Here is an 18,368-nt window from a genome sequence, read left to right as displayed (position 1 = left end):
TTTGTAAACTAAAGGTATACTTTACTGAACTCTCAGTTTTCGGAGTAAATGTATTTTAGTTCGCTGAGTGAACATGTAACCATTAATACCTCCTGATACCTTGTACTTTTGGTTCCAGCAGATGTCGTCCACTAATACACATTTTAGAAAAAACATGAGGCAGTGATCTTTGAACAAATATGTGTAGGGAAGACTCTTTCATCATGTGGTTTTAGCAAACATCTTCAATCCTCAGAATTTTTATTTTTATTCTAAAATAAATTTGTAGGATACACTTAAGAAACATGTAAACCTGTCCTCCACAGAAACATTCAGTTGTTAGCTTAAGATCACTATTGACATAACCAGATTGATTGTGAAACTAAAGTTTTGGTTTCATCTTTATACTAAGTGTAGGCTATAAATGTTCTTAAGGCTGGCTACAAACTGCAGTTGGAGGTCATGAAAATATAAATGGTAATTATAATGAGATAAAATGGAGGAAATATTACTGACATAAAGGTAAAAGGATGATTTTTTAAAAAATAGTTGTAATTAGTCACACTTGTTGTTTTTATCACATTTAATCATCAGTTGTGAAAAGTCAGAAAGCTTTAAAAACGAATGTAGTCATAAGCTGTTACATAAAAGGTACAGCACTACAGTACAGTCATGGACAAAATGAGCGAGACCCTTCTCCTTTTCGTTATGCTGATCCACACAGCTTTAAAGTCTGCTACACAGCATAACAGGCAAGGCGACGAAGTGCTACCAACATACTATGCATAGGCGTGGAATTGAAAAACTATCTGAACTTTGTCAGGCTGTTTTCAATCATGTGTAAGACTATATTAATGCTGATCAGTGTGTTAAACACAACACGTAAATGTAAGATATAAATGAAAGAAGAAACGCTTATTAGTATGAACTGTACTAATAAAAATGAATTTCAGCTTATCGAGGTAACAAAACTGTTTTAGTAAGACAAAGTACCCCAGATTATTACAAATTAGCAAAATATTATGCACATTCGCTCACAAAATGGTCTGTGTCATCGTTCAGACCAATCATACTGGATTACCATTGCTGACCTACCATGAAAGTGTGCAAATTTAGCAATGCGTGAAGATTCACAATGAAATTCAGTTAAAAATCATTCAGTGCCACACATAAGTCAATTCAATTATTGACAGAAGCGGAAAAAGTAGACAGTAATAAGTATGAAATTCTACAAGAATTTCATATTGACATCCACAGGGACTAGACTATCAGTAAAGCAATTTTAAGAAATTCTTGCACCCTCAATATGTTTTATTGCTTCCTTTATTCTGTACCGGTGCTCTGTGGATGTCAATATGAAACTCTTGTAGAATTTCTTACTTGTTACCGCCTACTTTTTCCGCCTCTGTCAATAATTGAATTGACTTAAGTGTAGCACTGAATGATCTTTAACTGAATTTCGTTATGAATCTTCACGCATTGCTAAATTTGCACACTTTCATGGTAGGTCAGCAACGGTAATCCAGTACGATTGGTCTGAACAATGACACAGACCGTTTTGCGAGCGAATGTGCATAATATTTTGCTAAATCGTAATGATCTGGGGTACTTTGTCTTACTAAAACAGTTATGTTACCTCGATAAGCTGAAATTCATTTTTGTTAGTGCAGTTCATACTAATAAGCATTTCTTCTTTCATTTATATCTTACATTTACGTGTTGTGTTTAACACACTGATCAGCATTAATATAGTCTTACACATGATTGAAAACAGTCTGACAAAGTTCAGATAGTTTTTCAATTTCACACCTATGCATAGTATGTTGGTAGCACTTCGTCGCCTTGCCTGTTATGCTGTGTAGCAGACTTTAAAGCTGTGTGGATCAGCATAACAAAAAGGCGAGGGGTCTCGCTCATTTTGTCCACGACTGTATGTTTGTGACAACATGTTAAAAGTGTGCTGTAGTGCAGAGAGTGGCTGAATAATGACAACTGTATAACTGGTTTAGTGTCTTGATATGTGTCATTGCTATTTTACCTCATTATAATTTGTGATTGTCTCCGAGAACTAGCCATAGTGATGGTGAGTGATGCTACAGAATGTTGTCACAAATGCACTGTAGTGCTGTTTCTTTTTGTTGTACCTGAAGATATGGCTGTAAGCTGAAACTGGTAGTGTGGTCAATTAAAACCAAGTTTTACAAGTCATCAGCTGTGTTTTCGATCATCATGACCTTCAGCAGCTGTGATTACCGTGAATGTAAAAATTGTTTGTGCAATCAGAGACAACATACACAGCAAACAATCACAACCCAATGCATAATGATTCAGTAGACTCTCCGACACCAAGACGGGGACACTAGCACAATCTCTCACGACACAACAGCAAAGCACAAATTAATTTCTGAATTGCCCTTGTAGTTAACCAGAGATACAGTATCAAATGAAGGTAATCACAGTTAGTGATGCAACCATGTCCAATTTCTTCACACCTCTTTTCTGCAGGTGATTAGTGTAAGGCCCTTTTTCAGGTTTGTGTGAGGAGAATACTGTGTTCGTAGCTGTATGCTTGAATTCACCACGATTTTATAAAATATGAATGATTTACTTACGAGTGTTGTAACCATTACCGTAATTTTGTGTATCGTAAATGAAACTTGACCATCCAGACATTTAGTTTGCATACCACTTAAGCCAAAGATAGAAAACAAATGCATTATTTTCTTGCTTGATTACATTTAAAGTATTTATGATTATTTTTGTTGTTCCAGAACGAAGGGATGCAACATTACAGGATACATTGCGCCGCAAAGATCAGGAACTTCAGCAGCAGAATGAAAGGTATCGAAAATATGTAGAAAAAGCAAAAGATGTCATTAAGATAATGGATCCAAAGCAGAGTGTAGATGCCACAGCCGAAGTTGCAGTTCTCCGTAGTCAGCTCCAAGACAAGGAAAAGATCATTGAGGACCTGGAGGTAAAATATTTCTCAGCCTACTTACCATCAGGAGATAGAGCCAGTAGCTTATGAGGAGTATAAAATCTGTGGTAGATCAATACAGTCGTAGGTCTTTAATCGACCAGACTCTTAAAGGGACTAATAGAGAAATAAGCACATAAGAATCTGGTTATAAAGAGAATGCTAAATTATAAACAGAAATAACCCAAAAGTAATGGGATTTTTAGCTTCAAACAGTAGAAGGCAGGCAATATACTCAAAGTTTGCACAGAGATTAGCACTGTTGAACAGTAATATTCTTGTAGACATTCCTATATAGGCCATAAAAAGATATGTTTTCATTCCCGGGAATTCATTGAGTTTTACTATCTGATCTGTACTAATTGAGTTTACTATCTAATCTGCACTAATTGAGAAGGAAAAGAGTCTAGAAAGATTTTGTAAACATTCATGCTTTGTTGTCTATAAGAGACTTGTAGTTCTAAGAGAGAAATGCTGTTGATATTTGCATGATGGTTTTAGAGGATAAATGTAAAGTCTCATATGTAACTTTAGTATATCACAGGTCTAAATCGTTATTCTGTTTAAAGTATCCTGTGGATTCCATAATTAGTAAAGACCTATGATAAGAGTTGAGTGAAAGGAGAAATTTGAAATACATCCCTACTCAAGGCAAACTCCTAAAATCAAGATAGAGAACTGGAAAGGCCAACACACAAGAAACAGAGTTAGCAAAAAATTTTTAATCTAATTTTCATGGTCGCCTTTTGAAAGAGACCCCCACAGTTTTTAAAAATTTACAAAAGTGGTGTGAGCTGTTGTGGAAGAGCACTTTTCTTCTCAGAGCATCAGTAGTAGCTCTCCAAATCCAGTGTTACATCCGGTTTCACATGTCGAGGGAGGGGAAGAATCATCATGTCATCATAATGCACCCTAGCTGTCGTAGCCTTCCTAACAGTGAATGGCTTGCGTGGCAGATGCCTGAACTTTAAAAACTCCCCACATATTCTGTGGATTATGTGCCTCTCTAATTTTGAGAATGTGGATTCCATGTATTGGTTACCCTATTAGACAGACCTTTATAATATTTTCTGGCACTCTTATCAGAGTGGATTAAAGCTTTGTTGAGTGGTAGCTGCACCAAAACAACTAACTCATTAGGTGCTAATAGTAAGTTTACAATGGAGATTGCTACCCTTAACGCTATTAGAAGGAGACCAAGCAACAAGAAATAGAGTGAAATGGTTTACCCAGTATCTATTACTGCCCCACAAAAGATGAAGAGTCAGTTAAGTAGCGAACACTTGTCTTGGCTTGTCCATAGATACTCTACCGTTTCTGAAAGAATGGTGTTCAGTGTTTTCGAGGTACTTTAAGCGCTTTAAGTGCCTTTTGCGGTGTGATACACCATCAGACAAAATGGTGGTTCAGTGGTAAGTGTCATGGCTTCTTAATTTTGCACTCTGTGTTTGAAACCTGATTATTTTATTTTATTTTTATTGTTTCATTGTATCTACTAATGCCCATAGACAGTTACTACATAAATGTTTCTTGGCAAATTAGAGGATAAGGGTGTTACAGTAATTTCACAATAAGTGTCACACTCATATTATCAGGGTGTATACGACCTGGGACAGCCAGGAGATCCGGGAAAAACCCGGGAATTTTTTCGTCCGGGAGAAAACCGGGAATAACCCGGGAATTTTTCATTGTTTTCATTGTTTTTGTTTTCAGTTAAATTTTTGTAATTTTGACTGCTAAAAGCCGATACTCTATTACTGTATCCTGCTACTGCAGAATAATAATGCAGCAATAAAACATGAACGAGAGGAAAAACGAAAATAAAACATAAATTGCAAAGGAAATGGGCCATATACAACAAAAAAACAGTGCTCATACAAGCGTCTGCCAACAGCAAAATGTGTCTAGGCTTTAGGAAGACTATGCAGTGCTTCGTAACGACAAATTGCCTCCAATGTGCGTGACCTCACAACTGTTTACATTAGATTCGTTTCAGCAGTTTTGAACGGGATCATGCACATGCGCAGTTGAGTAGTACCTCCTCCCGCTTCTGGCTTCAGAATAATTGTGGCTGTTGTCTGTGAAAGCAGCCGCTGCAAGCAGCTAGATGCTACCATGAAAAATGTTTTGCAAAGCGCCTAGCATCCACCGCACGTTGGTCTATCGATTATTCATATGACTTTGAAATGCATCCCTGTCGATTTTTGAACACATTCTAAGTTGATTTCTTAATGAATCATAAGTCGATTTGTGAATGCGTGCATAGTGTACATGATGTCTCTGTCAGTGGAATCTAGAAACAAACATTCCTGCACACAAAAGGTGCTATACGAGCTGAGCGGAGTAAAGCCGAACGCATGAATGCCAAGCGGTGTCTCATTATGTGGTTGATTGGGTTTGCGAATGATCAGCGTTGTTGTAATTACTAGTGAAATCCATAGATTCAGACTACGAGAGTGGAAATAAATGACTAACAGTAAGAAAGATTACGGGGTATCCAAGAAAATGAAATTTTGACAGAAAATTTATGTCCAGGTCTCTGACTAGTAAGGGCCAATTGTACGGTCCCCGACTAGCAGCCGCTTTAAGTTCTATTCTGAAGTAGCACGGAAAATGTGTTGAACGAATATGTAACAACGCCTAACTGGAGAATAATCGCGGGATAACTAAACCGACGGTTCTGGCAGAGTTAATGAAGTTAACTGGCGAATAAGCTTTGACTTTGGCAGGAATAGTTAGAGAATTAGTGATGACAGGACTGTTTCTTAGAACTAGGAAGGAGAAGAAACAGGAACATCACACAAATTATGGAAGAATATGACTATTCCAGATTTGCATAAAAATTTCGAACTACTACTTTTCGGTCTCATGCTTGAGAAACTGGAGCGTATGAATGAAGTGTGAAACTATTTCCTAACGTCAAGCTTTTTGCTTGTAGTAGGCCTGATAGGCATTTGGTATTGGTACTTCGTGAGTTATATTCTGTCGTGTTATAAAAATGACCATTTGTGCCAAAACAGTCTCATTTATATGGTGTTTGTTACTATAGATGCAGTATTAGAAAGGCCTATTTTGTTTTATACAGCAGACAGTGACAAAATAGACGTAATCAGACCGATAAACCGCACTAATCTTTGGCCCTATTTGTATTAAGAGCTTTTTTAGTATTAGACAACGACATTTCGATTTTTCATGCAGCAAAAAGTTTAATGAACTTTGATGAAGTATAGATTCTTTTGCAGAAAGGAAAGCACGCTATGTAAAGCTGTAGCAAGAATCAAGAAAAAAGAATTCTAAGAGCTAAGGATTGAAGAAATGTGTGCTTTCTTGCTTGTCTTTACTGGTTTTAGGCATCCTATATTTAATTTTGTCACACAAAGCAGCAAGTTGTTAGCTAATAGGGAATAAAGAGTGCAAATTTTCTGAAAAGTTCTTTTTTTAAAGAAAGAGGGGCAGGATGTCAAACCGGCCAACTGGGAGCAGGAGAGGCACCACAGGACATTTTAATTTCCTCTGTCCTGAACATAGTTTGATGGCATCCTTTACAAAATATACACGTTTCAATTCCAAGAAGCGACATACAGTGATGTGCGATAGAAGAATGCTGTGTGAAGAGGCGTGGCATTGCATTTTGGCACACTTAAAACCAAACAACATGTCTTACATTTCCTCGACCACATGTTTTATGCATCAGACTTTTCAGAAAGATGTGTGCTACAAAATGAACGTATTTTTGAAAATTCGATTTTTAAAAAAAATTTTGATGTCCTATTTCAATCAAATGCCCGAGAAAGGGGTGGGGGGGGGGGGGGGGGGGGGGCACTATCTAGTATTGCCCGGTTTGGAAATATCGTAGATCTGGGACTGATGTGCAGAGCAGTCTGACTTATAGTGGGGAAGTGGGTAGTCTCCATGTGATCCGTGTTTACATTTAGTGGTTTCGCTGTTTCCTCTTCGTTTACGGCTCTAACATCAAATGAAAACAAAACTGTTTTCTGTGGCCTGGAGGTATCAAGTGAATTAAAATACATTCACATAATTACGGAAGGCTAAAGTACGTTATTAGTTTCAGATTTTATTTTATTTCCATATTTCTGACAGTCAAGCATTAATTCCTTTGCAGAACAGTGAAGTAATTTTTGTCAATTTGAAAGAAATTTTCTTTTATTAATCTTTTCCGCTGAGGCAGTCAATATATTGGAAATGGAATGTTTAATTCCACACTATTGGCTAGTTTCAACTGTTTGCTACATTTCAAGTGCACATTTTCATCTTCTAGCACGTATATATTTGCCATAATAAAGAACCAAACATAATACAGTACTGGTACTCCAAGAAAATTTACATCCCAAAAACCTCACTGAAAAGCTTAATATCAGTTCGAGGCCTACTGCACTGGGAATCTTGACATACCAATGTGCTCTTTAAACATGCACTTTAAATGTGCACATTGCAGTATGGGTCAGGAAATTCCGATGCTCTTGGAGTATCCTCTGATGTCTTGTTTCTTATATGACATAATGTAAGATCTCTTAATGTTTAACACGTACGAACATACGGGCCTCCTACGTCATCGTAGCTGCGTAAGCGCGGTGGCGCCTGTTACCTGGTGCTCTCTGGCAACTGCTCAAACGAACCTATTTCCAACAGGTCGCAGGAAAATATTGTGGATGGTGGTTTGAAAAACGTTACTTTGAAACTAAATTTCCTTTTACGCAAGTTGAACTACGAGCGAGAATGTACGATGAACTTCGTAAATCAGAGAGCGTTTGACGCTGATTTAAAAACCAACTCTTTTGATGACTAACCATTTACATTAATTTCGAGCCCAGAAGATCAGACATTTATGTCGTTATTGAAATTTTACTGTCGCATTTGTGTGATATATCGTAAAGTGTAATACGCGCTTAAAAGACCAACATTATATGTGAAAGCTTAGCTTCTCTTGCAGCGTATTAATCTTAGAAACCAATATTATATGTGAAAGCTTTGCTTTTCTTGTAGCAACTCTATGTATATTAATTTAAACCATTAACATTTCCTGTTTGTGTGTTCGCGCTACTTAACAGTGATGTTGTTATTAGCTGACTACATCACGTGTCCTAAGCTCTGAATATCCGCTGTCATCAGCTGGTGAGATCACGTGGCGTGAGCTATGACTGGCTTATGAAAGTGCATCGCAATCTCGTTTTCAATGCTTCGGAAAGGAAAATGCGGTGTTTGGTGGAATTCGAATTTATACTTTCGTAATACGAAAATGTGCAGCGTACATTTTGCTGTACATCAAAGATCTCTCCGAAACGTGTCTTTCCCTGAGTTTCGTTTTCTAAAGTGCTGGGAAATTCTACGCCCGTGTATAAAACCATAACCATTCAAAGGTATGATAAGTTATAGAGTTCTGAGAGAAAATATACTATCAGTTAACAGGGAAAAATATGTTTTCACCCGGGAGAAAGTGTCTTTTTAACCGGGAAATCTGGGATGTTTTTTTCCTTGTTCATGTATACACCCTGATTATGTAATGTGTGTGTGTGCAGGGGGGGGGGGGGGGGGGGGATGGTTGAGATGTTGCAGTAATTTTAAATTATCATATTCTGATATTTCATTCTCATATCAATTCTTATATTAAGTCTAATATTTTATTCATATGTGTGTTATTCAGGAACATTTGGTGCATTCCCTTGGATGACCCTAATCGTAAAAATATTTGAAAAACAGGTATTCAAACAACACAAGCATTGCCCAAAGGCAGATTTGCGACAGTGATATTTCTTCATATGAATCTCACTCCGGAAAGAAACATTGTTATCATTGGTGAAGATTTCAGACATTGATGATAATTTTGCAGCAAACCATACATAACAGATCACTTTCCTGTTAACTGGTACTTGCAATTGATTATAAGTCAAGTCAAATTACAAGAATTTCACCAAAAACAATTTCAAATAATTTTCTCATTTTTTCTCTTTTGTAGTTCATTCATCTGACATACCACTTCATTGTTAATAGTAAGATAAGCATATCAGAAGTTTTGTATGTATTCATCCCCTTCATCCAGAGCTTGGTAAAAACAGCTGAAAATGAAGTACATGAATGAGTACCAGTTGTGTATGTGTGTTTGGGGAGGAAAAAAAAAGATGCTACATTAAAAGAAAGTGTTTTTGTATGAAAAGACTGTGTTACTGATGGAAAATGGAATTTAAAACTCAAAACGTGTACTGAAACATATTATAAACTTTGTTTCCAAGTAACATCTGAGTAAACATTAAAAAAATTAAGAAAATTAAATTTGGTCTTATTTTTATCCTAAGTTAAATACCTTTCGTAAATGTTTATAAGTATCTTGTTACTTAGGACTACTTAAAAAATAACCTTCAAGCTTTCTTGGTGGTATTCATATAGAAAAATCTCTTGGGGATGCAGCCAAGACATATTATTTATTAAGAATAGCATTGCAAAGGCAGAGATTTTTCTTTACATTAAAATATTTTCTTCTAAGTTTCATTATTCCTATTCCATAAGAAATTTCAACCATTTAACATAAATATTCAAGGCGATGAGAAAAATTATTGAGTGTCAAAAACTGATTGCAGACTGAACAAAGGGAACATAAATATTTAAGTCGATGAGAAAAATTGTATAGTGTCAAAAATTGATTGTGGACTGAAAAAAGGGAAGTTCTGTATACTTTTTTAATCGGCTGGATACATCATAGATAAATAATTTTTTTCCCAGTATTTAAAATACATGTATCACTCCACATCATTCTGGCCAAGCGCAGCAACAGTATACAAATGTTAAAAATTTAAATAATAGTCTCTGTTGCAGATACTTTATTGATGACACATTTCATGTTCCTAGAGGATCTTCAGATCATTCTTGAGCCGCCGAGACCGGCTTCTGTGGTCTCCATGGCTCAAGAACAATATGAGGAAGCGGGAAACATGTCATCAATAAAATATATGCATAATACTGTTATTTTCATTTTTACCTTTGGTGTTTGTTTTTAAATAATTATTTGTTTCAAAAAGTTTTGTTAAAATAATTTTTCTCTACACTAGTCTTATGTTTGGCCCACCCTATCTTAGGAATAGTTCCATTTTCAACATAGCACTGAAACATGGTTAAATATGACAAGAATAGATAACTAATAATAGAAAAAGCTTCCAAGAAAATAACACCGACAAATGACACCGAAAGGGCAAAAAATAACACCGATTTTGGCCATAAAGTAACATCCATTTTTTCCTGTCCCTAATTATGTATACTCCTGTTCAGTTGAGACATTTTACTTGAGTCTCTTGCCCGGCCTTTCTTTGAATCTTGTGATCCACTGTGAGCATTCGTGGAACCCATTGTGAGCACCTCTTTGAATATCTGAGAATCTGGATCATTGCAGATTGCACTTCTAATGCTGACCAACAACTGTAGAGCCAATTGTCGAGTTGTGATGCGCTGGTCGGCACAAATAATGCCACCGACATGATTCAGCATGTCTGGAGCAGTGGCTGTGACAGGACATCCCAAGTGTGGCTGTCATGGAGCTCTGTTTCTGCATTTTCTGAAGCTGTAACTTTCTTTACCCATCGCCCAACTATACTCCTATCAACTGCAGCATCACCATACACTGAACACAAATGTTTGTGGATGTTCACCACAATTTCTTTTTCTGCACACAAGAATTCAATAACAGCATGCTTCTTGTAACGTGAGTCATATGTAGACACCATTTTGATGCTGTACTATGGCTCTGCCATCTGCCAGAACGGTTCAAAACTTCACCAACACACAGCACAAACATCAGATGTGAAGCACCAACAAGTACGTTTGTCTATGTATATTAATGGCTTTTAAAAAAATGTGGGGCATTACTTATTGAATGACCCTTGTAATTCAGATAACACAAGCATTACAATATCGAACACTCTGAACTATACTCTGTACAGAGATATTTTATCTCAGTATCACTGTGGCTTTCAAATGTTTCTGTTCATTATTGATTAGCTGGTGTACTGGAAACTAGTAACTACTTAGTAAGTAAGAATCAGATCTAATAAAATAAAATATCTCGGACATCGCAGGTGAATGTGACACTAATACTGTGCTTGCATCAGTAGCAGTCACTGAATGTTGCATCCTGAGGACCATTTGCAAGGCTTATGACTCAACTTTTAGTAATGGTTTTCAAATTTACCCCCTGAAAACCTCTGTTATGACTTCTGTAGGATCAGGACATTCATCCTGATCCTGATCTCTACTTAAGCAACAGATTGCTAGATGTGGTAAAGCAACATTGATTCATGGGCCTTTTATTTGATAGTAAGCTTTTTCATGCACACCTGTGGCTGAATGATTCCAGGCAGAGATCCTCTTACTATCCTGTTACACTTTCATGAGTCTTTACTCTTATCCTGTGTAAATTTCGGACCTCTGGCCTGCACATCTGCGACATGTCATTGTTGTGCTTGCTGGATCCTGCTCACCACAGTGATGTGAGATTAGCAACTGAAGCATTGGCTGAGGCTGATGCCAAGCCAGCAGGAGTTGTGTGTCAGCTGCAGCGTGTTAACTACTCAGTAATGCTCAGTTCGCTTTTCAGCCATTCAAGTTATCTAGTTTAGTTTTATAACCAATATCACACTTTTTGTATGAACAACCCTAGAGCTAATTATCAAAATCTGGTGTGACTGGAAGTCTTAAAACATCACCTTGAATTGTCTCTGCAGTTTTTATATTTTTATTAATTACAAGACATTAGCTCTCCTGTTTGAAATGTGTGTACCTTGTTAGCATGCAGTTTTCCCTAAGTTACACCTCACACCTTATCCTGCCGCATGGCTCAAAGGAGAACACAGATCCTACAATGTTTTGGTGATTGTTCTTGTCTGTATCCTAGTTTGGAAGTACAGAGTTGGTTATGCTTTAATGCATGTTGATGTGTACTAACAGTGAACTTCTCAGATTGCATGCAACATTTTTACCGTCATGTTACCAGTCATCACTTTCCAAACTCCCATAGATTCTGAAAAGCAAGAACTCTCGATAAGCTGTCTGTATGCTATTGATCAATGTTACCTGCAGAATACTGTGGTGTCACCTACTCATGATTGCTAGCTGAGCTTCATCATGTGACCACCAAGTTTACATACTTGTGAATACTGAGTCGTATGGTCATCCCAGCCAAATGAATTTCCAGATTGAAAGACTATACAACTTGGAATTTTTCGGATTATATAATTTGTGGTCATGGGCTGCAATCAGAACTAATATAATTATTTTAAATACTTGGAATGCGGAATGTAAACCTTGTCAGTCCCAGTAAACTAATAATAATGAAATGCCTCACAGCTGTATGTTGACCTACTCTTCAGGCTCACAGGAGAGAGTTTTATATGCTGTGATGAATACATGTTGGTCATAACCTGTTAACCCACAGTTTAATTTTACAATACTCATCGTATCTGTAGAGTGTGGTGCCCACTGAACCATGATATACATCTTACTGTCATTTCACTCAAAAGAAGAGGGAGATGAAGTTATGTATGTCTTCACAATTTGTACTTGCAGATTATTGACACAACCACGAAGTTTGAGGTGATCTTTAAAGTGTTACAGTAAAGTCTAACAACCTGCTTAACTCTTCTATAATACATTGAGTAAAATAACTTTGTGACTGATGTTTCAGTGAGTTCCATGGTAGTGGCCAGCTGCCAGCCAATTGTATTTCATTCAAGTTTGTTAGCTGTTTAACTTCTTAGCATTTATATACCAGAACTCAAAATTACAATTTTCTCTAAGTATTAAGTTATGTGTATTAATATCAGTATGTATGCCACAGCATTTGTAAGCAAAAGCATGTTTTTGACTATTTATTTGAAATTGTTAATGCTAATTCTCTTAAATTTTAGGAAGAGAAAGAACAAAATAAAGTTTGCCATGAATTGGAGGAGAGACTTATGACATCAGCATTTTATAAACTTGTGAGTATTGATCACTAGTGCACTTTTATGTACTCTACTTTTACATTATCATTAGTCATTTACATGTTCCATGGCTCATAATTGCACTTTGTTAGTATGATGTGGAAGTGTTAATTAGTTTAATTTACTTAATTTACTAATTAAACTACAGCTATGTTATTTGGTTTTTATTGATTGATTTACAAACTTACGATCCTGTCACTTAATGAACATCAGTATGCAGGAATTAATCACAGAGAAAAATGTAAGGTATTCAGTTATGAAAACCTACCCATTGATGTCAAGGATCTAATACATAATTAAATTAATTACAAATGCAAACTGATATTCATTCAATGAACACACACATTTTACATTGTCAAACAAATATGATATCAGTATGCATTTGTAATTAATTTAATTATGTATCAGATCCTTGACATCAATGGGTAGATTTTTATAACTGAAAACCTTACTTCTTCCTCTGTGATTAACGCCTGCTTATTGATGTTCATTAAAAGTGACAAGATCACTTTTGTATGAAATTTTTTTGTCATTTTAAGGTGGACGAAGTGTTACATCTGAGAGTGAGAGTTTATATTACTGTATCACAAGAAACAAAAGACTGAAGCCATCACTCAGATACTCTTCAAAACATCCACACACTTTCATTATCATTACTTAAGATGTGGGGAACTTGATTGTATAGGATGTTAGTTAAAACTTATCAAGTATATTACTTAAAACTGAGAAGGTTTATGTGTATGTAAGTTCTATAACACTGAAGAGTTTATCATTTCACATGTTTTTGCATGATATCTTTTGCACCTAGTGCATCCATATTCAGTGTGTGTGGAGGGGAGGGGGGGGGGGGGACAAATACACTTGTGTGTGTGTGTGTGTGTGTGTGTGTGTGTGTGTGTGTGTGTGTGTGTGTGTGTGTGTACACACATGTGTGATAATGGTCCTGCAAAAAGAAACATCACTTTAGATCATCTTCACTCAATCAACAATAGTAATTTTTAAAATATTTCTTAAATTTTTATTCCCTAGAACACCTGTGCCAAGGAAATAAAGTAGAATAATACAACATAAAAATAAGAAAACCCAAAACAGAATAACATAAAGAAATAAAAAAACATAAGTAAATGTAGAATGAAAACAATAATACTACTACTAAGAATAACCATGTTATGGCCTGTTAGTAAGAACGAATCGGAATTTTCCTGAAAGTATTTGGCAAAGCCCAAGTTAAGATAGCTGAACCAGACAAAAATCCTTTGTCTTCAAGTTAAAGAGCACTTGCATAAGTTCTAAGAGGGCAAGGGTACTGTGTTAAAAGAGGAATGACCGAAGTCCCCCTAACAACCTTAGTCTTTTTCTCTTTCAAAGTCAATGGAACCTACAGTTTTCATTCTTCAAAATGTATTTAAATGTCTTAAAATTACAACAAACCAAACAAGCTGACCCTAATAAGTCCTGATATATGAACAATATTGTCTGCTAGTCCATTCACTTCATTGAATTACATCCCTGTAACATAACTAGAAAACCTAAAGGATTCCTGCAAGAAATAGATTGAGTTTGTCAGGAGGAATATCTCCAACTTGGGTTTATAAACCTGAAATTTGCTACTACCAGACTTTGATACACATGGAAACTTACAGAAAGTGTATGGTGAGAAGTGTTTCACATTTTTCGAACAGTAATAAGGATGTACACACCATATGAAGATGAGTCCTCTGTTTTGTGTTCATTGAAAGAATGATATATCATTTTAAACAAGTTTGTGTTGTCAAACATGAATCTTACAAGTGAGTTGATGAACTGTGGTGCTAGTGTTAGAATACTCAGCATGTTAATTAAAGCACAATTTTGGTAAACATTTTTGGAATTCAGTGATCAATTAATTGTTATATTTAGATTAAAGTTCAGTCTTGATCACGTTATGTCTGTTTTAATGAGTAACCGGTTTCGGTTTTTTCTATAAAACCATCATCAGACCTGTGAATAAATTTTAAGAAATACTAGATACCAATCTTTAAATGAATGAAAAAGTCTAATGATGTCAAAATTTTTAACAAAATAAAATAAAATTAGTTATACCCATTGGCTCCCTTGGGTTGGTAGGTGGAGCTCTCCTTGCTGCTGTGCAGTCAACTGATGGTTATGAGTGCTGAGCACGAGCTTAAATATACAGAGGCTCCGCCTACTTCCTGTCACACTACTTCATAACTGCCAATCAGCGTTCATAATATGACGCCATCGTCAAAGTATAAAAGTAGGAAATACACTAATAACATAAAATTGATTCATTTAAATATCTGATTAACAGATAATAGTTGTATCTACAACTTATTTATATTTTGGATAAAAACAGTGAATTACGATGTGTGATAGCTGTGCCCTCTATGGACAACCTTAATATTATTACAGTGCCAGTTACTTCAAAGATGTAAAATCCTTGGTGTTGTGGTATATATCGATTATACCAAGTTGCCTACATCACAATTGCATCTTTGTTGGATGCTGCAGAATCGTCTTGTTTTCACTGTAGTTTTTATGGCAATGTTCTTTATAGCATTAAGTTAGCAGCCAATAGTACGTTCAACATTATGTATATCTGACTGATGAGACTGCTGATGCAGCATATTTTACATACATTGCTTTTGCCATGGGTATAACTAATCTTATATTTAAAAAACAAAAGAGTAGATGCTTTTATTATAAAATTTCGTCAACTATTATCTGTTAATCAGATATTTAAATGAATCAATTTTATGTTATTAGTGTATTTCCTACTTTTATACTTTGACGATGGCGTCATATTATGAACGCTGATTGGCAGTTATGAAGTAGTGTGACAGGAAGTAGGCGGAGCCTCTGTATATTTAAGCTCGTGCTCAGCACTCATAACCATCAGTTGACTGCACAGCAGCAAGGAGAGCTCCACCTACCAACCCAAGGGAGCCAATGGGTATAACTAATTTTATTTTATTTTGTTAAAAATTTTGACATCATTAGACTTTTTCATTCATTTAAAGATTGGTATCTAGTATTTCTTAAAATTTATTCACAGGTCTGATGATGGTTTTATAGAAAAAACCGAAACCGGTTACTCATTAAAACAGACATAACGTGATCAAGACTGAACTTTAATCTAAATATGTTAATTAAAGGTCTACAGTGGCATCAAGAATTAACATTATTTGTGGTCCAGATAGCTCAATTTTGGGATAAAAATATATTTTTTCTGCCTGGGAGCTGAGATAATTTTTCCTATGTATCACAAATTAATTAAAACATCCAAAGTAAATAACATGTGTTGTACATAAAATATTTATGAGTCTGGCATGGAAGTGACTGTTGTCAGCAAATAGAACTGTCCATCACAGAAAATGATGGAAGCCACGATTTTGATGCACCAGTCGGCTGCTGTCATACGTCTGCGCATGCATATCTTCTGAATGCTCTCTGTCCCATGGTAGATTGTTATGTGAAGCACAATTCGTCAAAAATGTGCCGGGAACTTTTTGTGCATGAGTTTAAGATTGGAAGAATTTTGGTAAAACCTCCAGCAAAGTCTGCAATGCAAAAGTTAATGGCAAAACTGCATAAGACCGGCTTTGTAGTGAATAAAAACTGTGATTATTCACAAGTTTGAACAACAAAAAACATTGCTTGAGTGAAGGAAAGCACGAAACAAAGTCCAAGAAACAAAGTCCAATGAAATCTCAGTGTCATTTACCTGTGCAAGTGGGAATTAAGAACTCGTCATGTCAAAACATCATAAAGGATTTGCATCAGTATCCTTACAAATCTGCTGTTGCGCGTTAGTTATAGTGTCCAGACAAACTTGTGCACGTTGAGTTATGCTGGTGGTTTCTGAGTGAAGTGGAATCAGGACTTTTGGATTCTCAGTTTTGTATTTCATCAGATTACACCTGTACAGCCTGTCAGGGTATGTGAACTCACTGAAAAGGCACCATTATGCATCATAAAATCCCCGTGACACCAAACTGTTAACTCTAACTATTATGTTCGGAAACTGTGTAATACATGTATGAAAGAGTTCATAGAAGATGAAAGACTGTATGGATATTTCAGCAAGACAGAGCAACAGTACGACCTTGTCATGAATGCATGATGTGTTCGGTGAAGAGCGGACAATCAGCAGAGGCAGTGCAATCTCCTGGCCACCTTGATCACCTGAACTCCCTGTGATTTTTACCTGTTAAGCAAATTGAAGGGTCAGGTGTACTCAAATAATCCTCAGGCAAATTGAAGGGTTAGATGCACTTATTAATCCTCACACATTGGAAAAGCTACAGCAGCACACTGAAAACACTATTGTTGCTATCCCTCCAGTAGAGCTGCTATGTGTCTCTCACAGTTTTATAAATCAATCACTGTGCTGCCTCAGTGTCAGTGGTGTCCATTTCCATCATTTTCTGTGATGTCCATTAACTCCCCCGTTAGTCTCATTGTTAATATTTTCCGGGCTAGTTTTATTTTGCTGACCCTGTATGTCACAGATGCTGACTGTGGACAACAGTCAAATTGGAAAAAATAGCCATCTTCAATCTATGCAGGAGGTCATAAATATGTTCCTTAGACAAGAGCTTTCACTGACTCTCAGTCCAAGAAATTAAGTCTTCTCTGTTTCACTAACTATGCTACAATTGCAAGAAAATTGTCACTGTGAATAGTTTAGGAAACAATCTCAGCAACCCTCTTACATTGTTTGTGCACAATGCTGCCATGTACCATCTAGTAAAGTTGACAGTTGTTGTTGTGGTCTTCAGTCCTGAGACTGGTTTGATGCAGCTCTCCATGCTACTCTATCCTGTGCAAGCTTTTTCATTTCCCAGTACCTACTGCAACCTACATCCTTCTGAATCTGCTTAGTGTATTCATCTCTTGGTCTCCCTCTACGATTTTTACCCTCCACGCTGCCCTCCAATACTAAATTGGTGATCCCTTGATGCCTCAGAACATGTCCTACCAACCGATCCCTTCTTCTGGTCAAGTTGTGCCACAAACTTCTCTTCTCCCCAATCCTATTCAATACTTCCTCATTAGTTACGTGATCTACCCATCTAATCTTCAGCATTCTTCTGTAGCACCACATTTCGAAAGCTTCTATTCTCTTCTTGTCCAAACTATTTATCGTCCATGTTTCACTTCCATACATGGCTACACTCCATACGAATACTTTCAGAAATGACTTCCTGACACTTAAATCAATACTGGATGTTAACAAATTTCTCTTCTTCAGAAACGCTTTCCTTGCCATTGCCAGCCTACATTTTATATCCTCTCTACTTCGACCATCATCAGTTATTTTGCTCCCCAAATAGCAAAACTCCTTTACTACTTTAAGTGCCTCATTTCCTAATCTAATTCCCTCAGCATCACCCGACTTAATTAGACTACATTCCATTATCCTT

At 36.4% G+C, this 18,368-nt stretch overlaps 1 protein-coding gene across 1 annotated transcript in view; it reads left to right on the top strand.

Moving 5' to 3' along the window:
- LOC126470070 (protein Hook homolog 3-like) overlaps nucleotides 1-18,368 on the top strand; it is a 204,900-nt gene that overhangs the window by 167,905 nt on the left and 18,627 nt on the right. The window contains exons 13-14 of the mRNA XM_050097578.1: nucleotides 2,751-2,956; nucleotides 12,868-12,939. Coding sequence (XP_049953535.1) covers nucleotides 2,751-2,956; nucleotides 12,868-12,939 — 278 coding nt within the window. The remainder of the gene's footprint in view (nucleotides 1-2,750; nucleotides 2,957-12,867; nucleotides 12,940-18,368) is intronic.

Source organism: Schistocerca serialis, chromosome 3 (assembly GCF_023864345.2).
Source record: "Schistocerca serialis cubense isolate TAMUIC-IGC-003099 chromosome 3, iqSchSeri2.2, whole genome shotgun sequence".
Lineage (NCBI taxonomy): Eukaryota > Metazoa > Arthropoda > Insecta > Orthoptera > Acrididae > Schistocerca > Schistocerca serialis.
Note: the sequence above shows the minus strand (reverse complement) of the source record. Positions and strands in the feature narration are given on the sequence as shown.